A 14,699-nucleotide genomic window follows, 5' to 3' on the forward strand; every position below is an offset into this window, starting at 1 on the left:
GGAATTGCTATGAGAATTAAATGAATACACAATACAGAAAGTTTGGAGCACAAGCCCATCCCAGGCAGCTATTTTTATCACTGATGTTATGCTTAACCACCCTTGTGGGCCTCTTTACCTTCCTCTACATTCTCTCCTATGCCTCTTCAGGAACAGGGTCTCACTTCTTCACTCAAGTGCATGTTCAGAGCTTCATGCACAGTGAGGTAGGAGAAGCCCACCTTCCCCCCACCTCTTCATCAGGGTTCCCATCCCGTCTGTGCTCTGGGTACAAAACCTAGCCACCCAAGCTCAGGCCCAGCTCTTCTTCCTGCATCTGGAGAAAGGGCCTGGAGCTAAGGCTTGAACTGTGTGGCTCCTCAGGGCTGCCTCCCCAACCCGGCAGTGTCCCCACCAGCTCAGGGTGAACTATGCAATGCATCCACTGCCTGGTTTTGCCACCCATCTCTTCCTAAGAGGAGGTGGAGAAGACGGGCTGTTCATTCTGTCACTGAGAACTGTGCTCAAAGACAGACAATTGCCAACCACGCCCCCAGGCCTGGTTACCAGGCAGAGTTCACACCATTTCTGACAAGCAGCCGCATTACTCAGGTTTCTGCTCCCCTCTCCATCCTCAGAGCATTCATTCGCCTGAAATATCTACCAAATGAATGACAAGAAGGAATGTGGAGTTCCAGGGTCAACATGAGGAAGTAGAAATACAGGGAAGGGTGAGACACTTTACCTGTCGGTGCACGGCCCAGAGTTCAAGTCCTCCCTCTACCACCTATTAACTGTGAGGTCACAAGCAATCGATTAGTCTCCCCAAGTCTCCATTTCAACGTTGGTAAAACAGGATGATGATGACAATGGTACCAAATTTATCACTGTGAGAAACTGCTGAGACAACTTCTACAGAATGCTTAGCCCATAGGAAATACACAATAAATGGTGGCTACACTACAGCTCGTGGCAGTGCCACCAAAGAGCATGAGACACCTGGCATCTGCACTCAGCTCTGCCTATAATTGTCTATGTGATGCCCCTTGCTTTTTTCATCTGTGCAGTAAGGGAACTGGATTAGATTATAGCTAAGGCTTCTCCCACCTCCACTTTCTGTGATTCCCCCACCTGCCACCTCCAAGAATAGGGATCTGGTAAGGAGCAATCAGGACTGAAGTTTTTTCCAGTCTACAATGCCACCTACTGGCAAGCTGGCCTCACTGCAGTTGGCAGCTGCGGCATCAAAGTCCATTCATTTCTCTGGCTGAAGCCTAGTCCAGGCTGAAGAGCTTGGGAGTGACAGGGGAAGGATTTAAGTAGGAAGATGCGGAGTAAATGCTCTGTGGATTCCAATATTTGATATGCAAATAGATGCAGAAGGGATCCACAGGGGTATGGGGAGGGAAGGGCTGAGAGGCACAGAGCTTTAGCCTTACCTGAGGGAGGGCAGAGTTAAGGTGCCGCTGGAGCTGGTCCCGCTCATGCAAGGCATCCTGTAGCCGGCTCTGCGTAGCTGCCAAGGTTTCCTGACTCCCCCGAAGGGACTCCAGCAACTTCTCCCTCTCATCCAGCATGTTCACCATCAGCTGCTCAAAGTTGGCGTCAGCATCGGCGCCATGGGGGGGCCCCAGAGGGTCCCCCTCATTGATTGTGGGCATCACCTCACACATGGTGGGGGTGGGCAGGGCCTTCTCAGTGTCAGGGGACAGGGAGGGACTCACAGGGTAGGCACCTGCAGGAGGACCCAGTGCATGGGTCTCAGAGTGGGCAGTGCCAGGTGGGCCAGGGCTTCTCCCATGGCATCAGTTGCTCTTGATCTGAAAGGAGGCTGGGGCCTGCAGTGCCCCTGTAGAATGGAGCCAGAAGGCCTGGCTTAACCTCTCAGGGCTGGGGCTGGGTGCCCTGTGTCCCCAAACAAGTGGGCAGCATCGGAGTGTGGCCATGACAGGCAGGAAGAGCAGGACTGAGACAAAGCCCTTGTCTTAGACTGAGCACTGGAGCCTGGCAGAATCCCAGCTGTGTCTATTGACACCCATGGTTTCTGGAGGGCGGCGTGGTCTGTGGGAGAAGACAGTGCAGTGAGGACCAGCTGAAGTGAGAAGGGCATCCAGGGGAGAGGGGAAGAGGAGGTAGGCCCTGAACCACAGCGGGGAAGGGGAAAGGGTGTTGGCATAAGCCACTCCAGTGGCTCCTCCTTAGTTCCCCTCAGGAATGCACATACTTACTGCCTGGCCTCTGCTGCCTGCAGCCCCTGCCCCCCACCCCCCCGCAGCTGTCAGAAGTGCAGCCGCAGAGGTTCCCCACCCACGTGGCTTGCTGGCCAAATATAGAAATGATTCAGTCAGCGGTAGGGGAGCAGTCGGCAGGCTGCCCAGAGTCCTCCTGAAACCTGAGGGTGGCAGGAGAGGAAGTGGGTCTCTGCCTTCCCCCATAGCCCTCTCCCCACACTCACACCAAGGCAAGTGTAGAAAGGATTGATAGAATTAATGGGTGTGAGTCCCACAGAGGTTGGGCTCCTGGGGGGGGTCACAGGAAACGGGCAGAGTAGGTCCTGTCCTGACCAGTGGCACAACATGGCTGAAGCCTTGGAAAGGCACAGGCTGGGCACTGGGACAGGCCAAGAGCCCTGACCTACTACAGTGCCCATAATTCAGGGAGGAGGCCCTGGCCCAAGTCATTCCCCACTTCTGACATCTGCCAAGGGCAGCACACAGGCCTGGCTGGCAGCAGTCTTTGACTCAGGATTCATAGCATGAGAACAGGGACTGAATGACTGAATGACAGAAAAGAACCCAGGGTTGGGGTCCCTCCCCCAGGGTGGGGCATCAGCGGCGGAGCGGGGGGACCTGCTCCCAGCTGGGGATCTGCTACCTCAGTGTAATTAGCCATTACTGCCAGAAGTCACCAGCTGGGGCTGTCGTCCTGTACAGCCTGGCTCCAGTGATGCCCTGAGCCTGGCACAGGGAAGCCCAGTGGTCAGAGCAAAGGAAGGCGAAACGTGGAAGGCAGCACATAGCTGGGAACCTCTCTGCACATCATCAACTCCCAGCCTGGCCCACTGCTAGAAGGCTACCACCTTCATCAGCTCTGAGAGGGAGCATCTTCCAGTCTCCAAATGCAGTAGAGCACTGAAGGAGCATGAAGCCCCCAGCACATGGTGGCTACACTGGAGATCCCCATAAATGATGTCTTCCTTCCCTCCCCTCCTTCTCCCCTCTAAGAGACACAGAGGTAGCCTTCTGTCCACCCAAGGGATGAGAATAGGCAGACTAGGTGGGCAAGGACAGAGGAGCCATCAGGACCCTGTGTGAGGCAAAAGGTCAGACAAGGACAGGCCTGTGCCAGGCCTTACTTAGCTCAGCAGGGGAAACAGAATCCTGATAATCTAAGCAGAAATGGGGGAGCAGTAAGAGAGAAGTGGGAAGGAATGTGGGGTCTGGATCAAATGAAAATTACAGAAACAACTGGAAAACTCTAGAACTTATACCCATGGCCATTCCCAGAGGGGCTGCAGTTCAAGCCTGCACCTGCCACACACACACATACACACATGCCTGGAGGCAGACACAGGAACATGGAGACCCAGGGCATATACATGTGACCCCAAGCATGCTCCCTGACATAGAACCTAGACACAAAGTCTACTCATAGGGATCCTTTCCCCCTACTTGGAACCCACCATGGAGGGCACAGTCCCTAGAGGCTACTTGATGAAAAGAATCCTGGTCTGGCAGCCCACACATCCTCTCTCCCCCACAGAGCAACTGGAAAGGGGGAGGAGTTGCACACCAGGCTGGCAAGAGCTGCCTTCTCACCATCTCATGGGTATTAATAACAGCAGTTCCTCTGATTCTCTCATCCACTATGTCCAGGCCCCTTCACCCTGAATGTCCAGATTGAGAGGCTGAAAAGCTCCAGAACCCCAGCCTCCCTCTTCAAACCCATCATTAGCTGGGTCCACATTCCCTTATTTCCTCCACGCAACTACTCATATCAAAAAGAAATAAAATCAGGCATGGTGGCACATGCTTGTTATCAAGCTCTTAGGAGACAGAGGCAGGAGGCTCTTGAGTTCAAGGGCAGCCTGAGCTACATAGCAAGACTCTGTTTCAGGGGAAAAAAAAGGAAAGAGATAGAGGAAAGAAAAACGAAAGACTGGAAGAGGAGAGCAAGCTAGAAGGGCCCTGGGCAGAGGCTATCCCTTGGAGAAGAACAGAATGTGCTCGGGAGCTCAGGTGCCCCAGGGATGGCCTCAGCCCCAAAGATTTCCAGGCAGCCTGAAGTGCAGTCCAAAGAAAGAAGCCCAGAGCTGGGCCTTAAGACATCTGGGTTGCAGTTCTACCAGAAACCAGCCAGATAACCTTGGACTTATCGCCACTCCTGGGGCCTCTGCTATATGATGGAATTTGCAACCCTTGTTTTGTCTGTTTTTGAGGGATGAGCAGAGCTCTGAATAGTAGAAAACACCCTACAGTGGCAGGGGAGAAGGAATTACTGTAGTATTGTGCAAAGGCAGGCCTGTGGATAGAATTGGTATTTTTTGTTTTGTTTCATTTCGTTTTGTTTGCATGTCTGTTTTGAGACAGGGTCTGACTATGCAGCCCAAGAGGTCCTTGAATGTGTAATCCTCCTATTCTGGCCTCTTGAGTGTTGGGATTACAGGCATATACCACCATGCCCAGCTTGGGTGGAGTTTTTAAGGCTCCTTACAGGAGAAGGGTTAGAAAACTTCTCAGAGGGAAGAATGGGCTGCCCACTATGAGGTGCTGGCTATTTGGTCCAACCTGGCCTCCCTAAATCCTCCCAGTCTTTCTGGCAACTGAGAAACTGGCTTTGGCACCACAGTACTTTCCCAGCCTCCCTCTAAAACAGGTGCCGTGTAGCAACTTCACTTCCATGGGCCAAATGGCACAGAAGAGTTGGTTGAATATGAGCCCAGAGAGGGTGCAGGCAGATAGCTAGCCCTGACTGTCCAGAACCTCCTACTGTATAAGCCAGCAAGCAGAAGGGAACTCTAGAATAGCCACATGGGGACACCTGGCTCCTTCTGGCTCCAGAGTCATCTTTAAATAGCGCAATTATCATTTCAGCCTAGCAGAAGCCTCCTCAACTCTTGCAGAGACTCACAGGTCCTGATTCAGAGGTGAAAACTGCCAGCCCCTAAAGCAAGCATTTGCCAGGGGCTTTGCCAGGGAGGAGTGTGGGCAGGCTGTGAAACAGCGGAAGACAGCTCAAGAGTGAGTGGGTGTGAGGAGGGAGAGGTCAGCAGAAAGTAGGCCTCTGGCTTTATAAACAGACACAAACTCTGAGGCACCTCTGGCATCCCCAAAGTCACCCCCCTCCATCTTTTCCTAACAAACAGGAAGGATGGGCACCTGGGTCTGATGCTTTGGCTAGCCACACACACATATAGGCCTGGCTCCCTACTGGTCTACCAGATGGCAGGCCCTACCACTTGAGCTAGCTCAGTAAGGACATGGCTGCAGCCTTTGTGGAGGCAACAGGGCCAGGGCAAAACTGCTGGGACCTATACTCAAGTCTAGTGGGCCACGGGCTGGGCAAAGAGGGAGTTCAGAATACAAGTCCCTTCAGAGTTAACAGGAAGAGTGGTGGGTCATACACCCATCAACATGAGGAAGGGTGGGAACCTGAGGAAATAGAGATGTGGAAAATATCCAGGAAAATAATAATGACTGTGGTAGCTGCTGTGACTTATCAATATTTACCGTATGCCAGGATGGTATCATCAGCTAACATATGTTAATTGATTTGAATCCTCACAATTCCTGATGAGGAAGATGTAATACTTCTTCCCATTTCACAGATTTGACAACTAGGACTCAAAATCATGTAACCACGTCTCCACAGCTAATAAAAGGAAGAACTGGGATTTGATTTGTCTGGATGACTGCAAAGAGGGAGAGGGGATGGAGGAAGAAGGAGAATGAAGATGATCCCTTCAGGCATCATGTCTCCCTCAAAGAACCAAAGCACCAGGGCAAGGCCCTTCCCACTCTCATCAAGTGATGGTGCCTCTCCTCCTCCAGCCTGGGAAAAGACCTCTACCAAACAGCCTTCCATCACGGTCACAAGGTGGCCACTTCTCTGCCAGCAGTGATCTGTCTCCCCACAACCACCCACCCAGATCTCTCCCCTAACCCTCTGGTTTGCTCGATACCCAGTGGTAAGTGGGCTCCCTAAGCCCACCATCCATGTTCCTGCAAGCACCACAGAGACAGGCTTTTTTCTGAGCCACCACTCCCTTCATCCTATGGGTTTTCAATCAGTATCTCCCAGGGCACTGAAGTCCAGCTACCCATACCCTCAGGCTTCCCACCTGTCTTTCTCTCTCACCCAGATGCTTCTCCTCCTCCCCCATCCAGCTTTCAACTCCCAAGAGGTCTGGCCTCCACCCTCTCCTCCATCACCCCATTTAGCCTCCTCCCCAGCTACGCCCCAGCCCTGGTCACTCACATTCCCAGAGCCTACCTACTGCTCATGTCCTCTGTACTATACCTGGTGTGTCTTTCATTTCCCCTTCCATGTCAGTGTAATGAACTTGGATCGCCCTTCTAAGCTCATCTCAAAAACCACTTCCTTCATGGAGCCTTCTCTGGTTCCCTCAAATGTGTGGGATTTGCTTTTTATTAACCCAATATAGCCCTTTATTGACATCTCTTTCTGGCACTAGAATTCCTTTACATCATCTCTTTGGCAGACCCTAGGGTAAGAACCATATTCTACTTAGCGCTGAAAGTTCCAGCACAGAGTCCTCACATTCATGTGACAGAGTGCTTTCTGGGAAATCCTTCCCTGACTGACTTCAAAGAACTCTAAGACAGGAAACCCACCTCAAGGACAGGAATAGGGCCACTTACCTCTCCCTCTGAATACTGAGAACTGGGGCCACTCCTGTCTTGAAAGGTAGACTCTGGAGCAGGCTGATGGTTCTACATGCAGGCTCCTCTCTAGCTACTCATGTGACCCTGGGAAAATACATACCCTCTCTGAGCCCCAGTTCCCTTCTGTGAAATAGGGGTGATAACAGTACCCACCTCAGCTAGCTGACAGGAGGATTGCTCATTACCATTCATGAAGTGCTGAAACCAGTGCCCACTAAGACACCCACTCTGTGTTAACTCTTAGCATCCAAAGCCCCCAAAGTCCTATCCCATAAGAAAATTTATAAATCTGTGTGGCTACAGGAAGCCATCTCCAGAGAATAAAGCCTAGGGAAAGCTACAAACCCCTTCAGAAGCACCAATTCTCTGGGCCTTCTATAAGACCACCAGTGAGACCCTGCCTCTCTAGGTTTCAGGTTTCCAAATCTGAAGAATGAAGGACATAACACACAACACACTCACAGGTTGTCATGGGGTTCATAGAAGATACCAGTCAAGAAGCATTTCTGAGAAGTATCAAATGCCACCAAGTACAGGTTGGCACCAGCTGCCAACCCCTAATGTCAGGCATATTTAGGTAGACAAAGGAGGAGACATCTGCGTACTGAATGAGCTCCCCCAGGCCTGAGTCTGTAAAGCCCATTTCTTTAGCTACTCCCCAGAAGCTAGAAAAAGGACACCTCTTCCCAAGATATGCCCTTTCACCTGGGCAAGCACACAGCGTACTCCCCAAATCATGCCCCTCTTGAAAGTGAAGGGAGGTACCACAACAATCATACCAATGGAAACCAGGTCTGTCCCAAGCACACTTGGCAGCATGGCCACTCTCACTGTCACCATCCCAAGAGGTTTAACATCAAAGACTAGTGGGGAGTGGTAGACTATGTACTTCTGTGTTCCCTCCAAAATAGTTCATCCTCTGTAACACAAAAATTACTCCATCACAACCCTTAACTTCAGACAGGGAGTGCAAACTAGGCTTTATGACAGAGTACCCATTAAAGGCAGCCTGAGGAGAAAAAAAAAGGTGAAGCAGTGTGACAAACTCAAAGGGCTCTGAATTTACTTCAATTCCATCAACTCCAAATCTGTCAGTTTTAGAGGACATCTGAGTATCTTTTCACTTGTATAAAGGACTCCAAGTAGAAGAGTTTATAAAATCCCTAGTTTAAGCATTGTCTAACTTTCTTTTTGAGACAGCTGGATCATGAGTTCAAGGACAGCCTCAGCTACATAGTCAGACCCTGTCTCAAAAAAAAAAAAAGTCTACAGAAATACTTGTCTCCTTTTTTGCTAAAATAATTTAAGTTCTCTCAGAGAGCCAGAACATCAATGCAACAGAGCAATAAACCTGGGAAGGCTACACAGATTACACTGTGACCCATCAGCACAGACCACATTCTAGGTGTGTCATAGAGACTGCATATTCCACTCAAGTCAAAATGTAAGGCTGAGTCACTGAACACAGCACACAGATTTTGCTGTACTGAGTACAATAAACCTAGCCATCTTCTGTTAATCAGAACACTTAATTAATACAAATGTTCTCAAATAGAGAAAACTCCACTTGCCCCAGGTTTTCATGTTTGCAAAAGAAAAAAATGAAGTAGTAAGTGGTATTTGGAGAATAAAATTCTTGAAAATCAGGGGTCTGTGCAGGACAAATATTAAACAGGGGATTTGACAAAAACAAATGCTCAGAGTCACTGCATTAGTAGACCAACTATCAGATTAAGAAGCTATCACATAGCAGAAAACATACTGCTCAGAGGGCTGACAGGTGCCAGGGTGTGAAAGATCCAGAGTACAGAACTGCCCTGAGAAATGTAGGCATCATAAAAAGTGTGCATGTGCAGATGGTCATGGAAGTGTGCAAGCATGTGTGTGTGTTTATGGAAAAGAGAAACATGTGAGGTGGTCATGTGTGCATTCATGCAATAGAGGGTGTCAGTATGTGGTCATGAAAATGGGGTCCTCAGTGAGTGCATGAAAGTAAATGGATGTGTACAATCATGAAAGTGAGGGGATGTGTGTGTGTCATAATTCTATATAGGGCTCATGACTGCATATGACTGTGATCATGAGAATGGCATGTGGCTGTGTACACAGTTGTAAGAGCATGTGTGGTCAAACAAGCATGTGATCTGGGAGTCATGAAATCGTGTACTCATTAAAGCACAGCGGGAGCATGTATGTGTGATTATAAAACTGTACTGCTAGTCATGAAAGAGTGTAAGTGCATATGTGTTCTTGAACCTGTGTGAGAATGTGTGAGGGAAAGAAGGAAGGGATAGGATGAAAGAATGAAAACTCTACTTGTCCCAGGCACTCTGCCCCAAATAGCCAAAAATTTCAAGCACTCTATAACTGGCCTGGTGTGAGCCGAGATCATGAAACTTGGCCTACCCCACAATTTAATTACCTTCCTCCCCTCCCTCATCAGGGATGTACTGCAGGATTTGCCAAGCCCAGGGTTCCATGTCCATGAGCAATGGCTGGCATTACCCTTGCATCTTCCAGAATTCCCCTTCTCATGGTGCAGGCTAGGCCAACTCTGGGCCTGGCCCTACTCCCCACTCCCCAGGCCCTCTGCTGTCAGCTGTGCTCCTCTGAACTGAATGTAAGCGAGCCCTCTTCTGAAGCAACTGCCAAGGGCCCTTCTGTCCAGCAGCCTCCCAAAGCAGCCCCCACCTAGAACTTCAGGCCCCAGCCTTGTCTGGGGTCCCGTCACAACATCCCTGACAGCTCAGTATTTACTTGATTATCCCTAAGGAACAAGGAGCTCCCCACTGATGAGGAGGCCTTCATCATTCTAAGAAAGTTTTTCCTAAAGTAAATGGAAATGATAGCCACCTAGCTGAAGACAATGGCTATGAAGGCACATCAGATATGAATTTCATATATAAGGAGTCAACTCACTGGCTAGGCAGCACAAGCAAAAGTCTCTAAATACAAACCAGCTATTTCATCTGACATTTAACTGTGAAATTATTTTACTCATATGTACTTTCTGTTTCATTGCCATATGATAACACACATGACATACTTATATCATTAACAAAGAAACCTGTACATTCAGAGCACTGTTCGGGATTATAAACCTGTATCCATATACTTCCCTTTATGAGAGACTTAGGGATTTTTCACTTTATCTACTGCCTACAGAATCTAAGTCCACCCCCCATGAGATATAACATCGCTGTACTGAGTCCCCAGAGGCTTCTCTGATTTAAGTTAAATACTTCTAGTTGCAAGGAGATCCTGCTTCATAGAAGCTAGGGACCAGAAGACAGACCTCTTCAATTCAATCCAGCAATACTCACTGAGTGATTTCTGTGAATTCAAGACTGTTACAGATACAAAAGACATGAAAGGTAAATTTCAACCCTCAGGAAGTTTGCAGACTACTTGGGAGGGCACAGACATGCCTGTAATTATTTGAGAGCCATACAAGAAGCATGCGACCAAATATTCAGTCTCTGGCCAGCCTGAGGTCAGAGCTAAGAATCACTTGGAGTGTGGCCAATTGAATTAACTAGTGGCAGTATGTCCGCCACCTCTCTCAGAAAGAAGTGGTCCTACGCCAAGCTTCTCATCCCCCATCTGAAAGGCAGGCAGTTGCCCTGTGCTAGAGCCAACTTCTGGGGAAAGAGAAGACACTTGAGGGAAGCCCCAAAGCTGCAGCCGCTAAGCCTCTCTGCAGGCAGAACAATGAGCTGGGCAAAAGTCATGCTGTGTGGTGAGGCAGCAGCCTGGCAAGGATGAGATGGAGTCCTCAGGGCCTGGCCCTAAATCTCATACCATCCTCACTTAGTGCTCCTTACCCCACTGCTCTTTCCCCCTCAAGTCCTGTTCCCCAAAACATTCTCCGTTCCCCTCCCAGTTCAGCAAATCCTGAGGGTCACCTAGAAGCAGCCCCTCTCAGAGTGGAGTATGCAGAGCGGCCATGGTTCTGTTCATAAAGTCCTTAAGCACAGGACCAGAGCCCCTCTGAGTACTCTTTACTATGCTGGCCACCCGAAGTGCCATGCTTCTGTGAGCCAACACCGTATGCCCTCCAGAGCTAATTATAGGTCAGTGAGCTAGCAGGCCGGAGAGGGGACAGATGGTGACTTCATGTGGCTGCAAAACACACTTGTCCCTCCCTCTGACCCCAAACCTTCCCCTCCATTTCTCCCAATTCCCTACCTGGGACCCAGACTCTGAGGCAGCTGTCATTCCCTCAGTCCTCCCTGCTCCTCACTACTCTTTCTTTCCAGCACACACACACACACACACTCATACATGCATACACATGTACATACAGAGACATGCACACTCATGCATGCATATCCACACGCAACTCTAAGACCACTCTGTCAACACAGCCCACCTCATTATACAGCAACTCCTCTACCAACTCAACACATTAGAGCCTAAGGCCCAGAGGAGAGTAGCCCTGGCACAAGGCCTTCACTAACTCCTCCATATCGTAAAGCTCCCTTGGCACCTGGCCCTCCTGAGCCTTCACCCTGCCTCATTGCCACATTAGCCCAACTACTCATCTTCTCCCCAGTTGTAGTCCTGCTATCCTCAGAAGCTCAGAAAGGCCCCACAGCAACCCCTGAAAACTCTTTCCAACTCTAAGGTTTCAGTAGTGAACTCAGAGAAGGGACCCAGGAGTCTGCCTGGCTACCCTGCCCCACCCCTCAAAGCCTTCCTTTACAACCCAGCGCCAGACTTCATACATTCTAACATCATGACACGCTCAGCAGCACACACCAAACACCACCATGCCCTTCCACCTTTCAGAGATGGGTCTCCCCGTGCAAAGTGTCTAGTGCATTCCTAGCCCCTAATAACCACTGTGATACCATTTATCCTAAAGCCTCCTCAGGCCTCAGTACAAAATCTGAGAACCTAACCAAGGGAAATTATTCAAGCTGTCTGTTTTGGTCAGGTGGCTACCCTGGGACTACCTAACCAGTTAATAATGTTAGGGACTGCATGGATTGCTATCCAGTTAAGACTCTGTCTTTCTTTTCCTAATCCAATAGGCAAGTACCTGAACTGTGCTTAGGAGGAGGAGAGTGTTACTATATGGGTACCTTTCAGCTGCTCCATGGCCCTGGATTAGCCTCAGAAGACCAAGTGTCTAGCATGATGTCTGGCATACAGTAGGTGCCCAATAAATCTTAGTGAACACTGAACAAAGTACTAAGCACCATTCCAACAAGGACTGAAACTTGGCTCCTAGAGGGCCCATTAAAGTCACACCAGGAAATGATCACTATGCTAACCAAAGCCTCTTCCTTAACCACTTGCTACCCTGGAAGAACTGCACAGCAGCCTCAACTCCCCTGCCCTCTAATGAACACTCTTCAAAGGTGACATCAGCCATGAGTATACTTTGTCCTGGATACGTCTTCCTTCTCAAAGAAAACCACCCACACCATGTTTCCAAGCCCTCCAGTCCAACTTCTCTCTTTCCACCCATCATCAAAACCTCAACATCGTACTGGAAAACGCCCCTACTGCATGGACAAAAGTCAGCTCCCCACTCCCACAACCCCCCAGTTCAGGAATCTCTTTCGACTGTCTTTTCCTGTTGCGCCCACCTCATCCCCACCCCCACTAGGCCTCCGGTTGGCCGCTCCTTCCACTCCACCGCCTTGGCACTGCGGAGATGGAGGCATCTCTGGCACGACCTGAGACTGGCAGTTCCAGGAATGGAGAGCTGGCGATAGTAACAGGGGGTGTAATGAGGCACATGGGAAGGATTAAGACCCCTCGGGAAGCACGAAGACCTAAGCCCCTCAGAGGCGCTTGTCCAGAGAAGCAGAGTTGGCCCACGAGCCGAGGCGCTTCTTCTCTGACTCTCCTGGAGAAGATCTGGGGGCACAGTGCATCTGGTTCCCACCAGGAGACAGCCAACTCAGCCCCTCCCTGGAAGCCGATGTTGCTGAGGACGAACTCCACGCCCTCCCTGCAAATCCGGCATCACCCCCCACTCGCATCCCCAAGGGCACAGGCCACCGCAAAGGCGGGCGAGGGGCGGCGGAGAGGGCATTCTCGACTCACTCCAGAGTAAGAGTGGTCGTTCTCCCAAAGCGCGCTAGAGACCCCTCCCCAAACTGTGGAGAGGAGCTGGAGCTGATTAAAGAGGCATCCTTCCCCCCAGCCCGGGCTCTGAGCGCTCACCTGCCTGAATTGCCGAAGGCCCAGCAGCAGCGGGCAGCTCGGCTCCGAGGCAGCAGGGAGCCGCCCCCGACCCGGGCAGCACCACACGTCCTGGGCAGCGAAGCGCGCCGAGGTAGCTGCAGCCTCCGCCGCCCTAGTGCCCTGCCTCGAGGCCCCGCCCCCCTCCTCCGCGGATATCCCTGGCCCCACCCCCAAGGGCGGGGCCCGGCTACCTCTCCCGAGGCCACGCCCCCCGCCCGGGCGCGCCTCGGCCCCAGCACGTGACCACACCGCCGCTTTGATGTAGAGCGCCATCTTGGTTGGTCCCTCAGAGGAGCGGCGAGGCGGATGGGCGCCAGGCCGTTACCCGGCAGGAGTAAGGTCTCAAGGCCGGGAGTGCAGGGCACATCCTGCTCCTCCCTTTGAACTTAGCCTGTCCCTAGCCTAACCACCTGTTTCCTAAATTGACCAGTGGTTTGCCACCCTGCACACCTGCTGTCTCCCACCAATTCGTTAAGGAGCTTGAAACGCAGATACATTCCTTAATGTGTCAGCCAATTGTCACTTGCCTTCAGGCATCTGTCCTAACACTGCTACGATAAAATGAAGCGTTTGCCTATTATGAAAGCGTTTGCCTATAGTATGCAAACAGCCTCAAATGCCAAAATTTCTGAAACATTTTAGCTCAAAGCTCTCCATTTTCCTGTCCCCCGGGGCTATTAATGTCTCTCTCCCACCTGGTTTGTGAAGTTTCATCGAAGTGCCAACTCAACCCGTTACAAGTGCCCGGTGAGCGCTGCTGCAAGTGTGAATGTTCATATGCGTGCAGCGTGTACATCTGCACTTACACATCCACACACGCCCTGTACCACAGCAGCAAAGCTGTAGTTGAGATCACGGATAGAGAACCTTTCGTTTATCATTTTCCAAAATACTTGCCATTGGGACAAGTTTCCTTGCATTTTTGGAAGACAAGGAAATCTGAGTGATTCGAGGGTATATGTAGCTAAAGCTAAATTTGTATTATTTGGCTCTCTGAACAAAATCACATAAAAATATATATTACGTTTTATTTAAAGAAGTGAAAATTATGTAGTTTTTAACCCGCAGTCTAGAAACTTCCAATTCTTCTCTAGGTGGTCTGGAGTTCTTACCAAAAGGAAATCCTGAGACCCATCATGTCCTTTCACTAACAATACATGAATCATCATAGAAAAGGCAACTGAGCCAATGCAAAGGAAAGCTGAAGCCATGAGGACCCATTTACCAATATTGTATCCATCATCATTCCATGGAGTTTGATATAAAAATTTGGAAGTTGAGTCAGAACACAATTATTAAGCCACATTTATTTCACCCCATTTTTTAAGGTAAATCCTAAACAAGGGACATACAATCCACATAGACAAGTTCCTCCTGCTCTGTGGCATCATTTGTTCAGAAACTAGGAACCACTGTTTTTTTTTTCCTTCCACCTCAAAAGAGGCAACTTTTGATTATAGAGATCTGTGAAGTGTTATGTCAGGTTTTTTGTTTGCTTTTGTCACTTAGATACCCGAATTCTGTTTTTCACTTACCCAGGCTAACTTTATTTGTGAACAGCTTTAGTCCCAGCCTCAATATGGGGGAAGGCTAGCTGTAAGCAGCAGTATTAAA

At 50.0% G+C, this 14,699-nt stretch overlaps 1 protein-coding gene across 9 annotated transcripts in view; it reads right to left on the minus strand.

The window, feature by feature from the left end:
- Positions 1–13,209, minus strand: part of Ppfia4 (PTPRF interacting protein alpha 4) — a 52,282-nt gene extending 39,073 nt beyond the window's left edge. For all 9 annotated transcript variants that reach the window (XM_074048604.1, XM_074048602.1, XM_074048598.1 and 6 more), the window contains exons 1-2: positions 13,065–13,209; positions 1,419–2,040 (exon numbers count right to left, since the gene is read on the minus strand). In XM_074048604.1, coding sequence (XP_073904705.1) covers positions 1,419–1,652 — 234 coding nt within the window. In that variant the 5' untranslated portion in view covers positions 1,653–2,040; positions 13,065–13,209. The remainder of the gene's footprint in view (positions 1–1,418; positions 2,041–13,064) is intronic.
- Positions 13,210–14,699: the final 1,490 nt, after the last annotated feature.

This window comes from Castor canadensis, chromosome 11 (assembly GCF_047511655.1).
Source record: "Castor canadensis chromosome 11, mCasCan1.hap1v2, whole genome shotgun sequence".
In the NCBI taxonomy this organism is placed as follows: domain Eukaryota; kingdom Metazoa; phylum Chordata; class Mammalia; order Rodentia; family Castoridae; genus Castor; species Castor canadensis.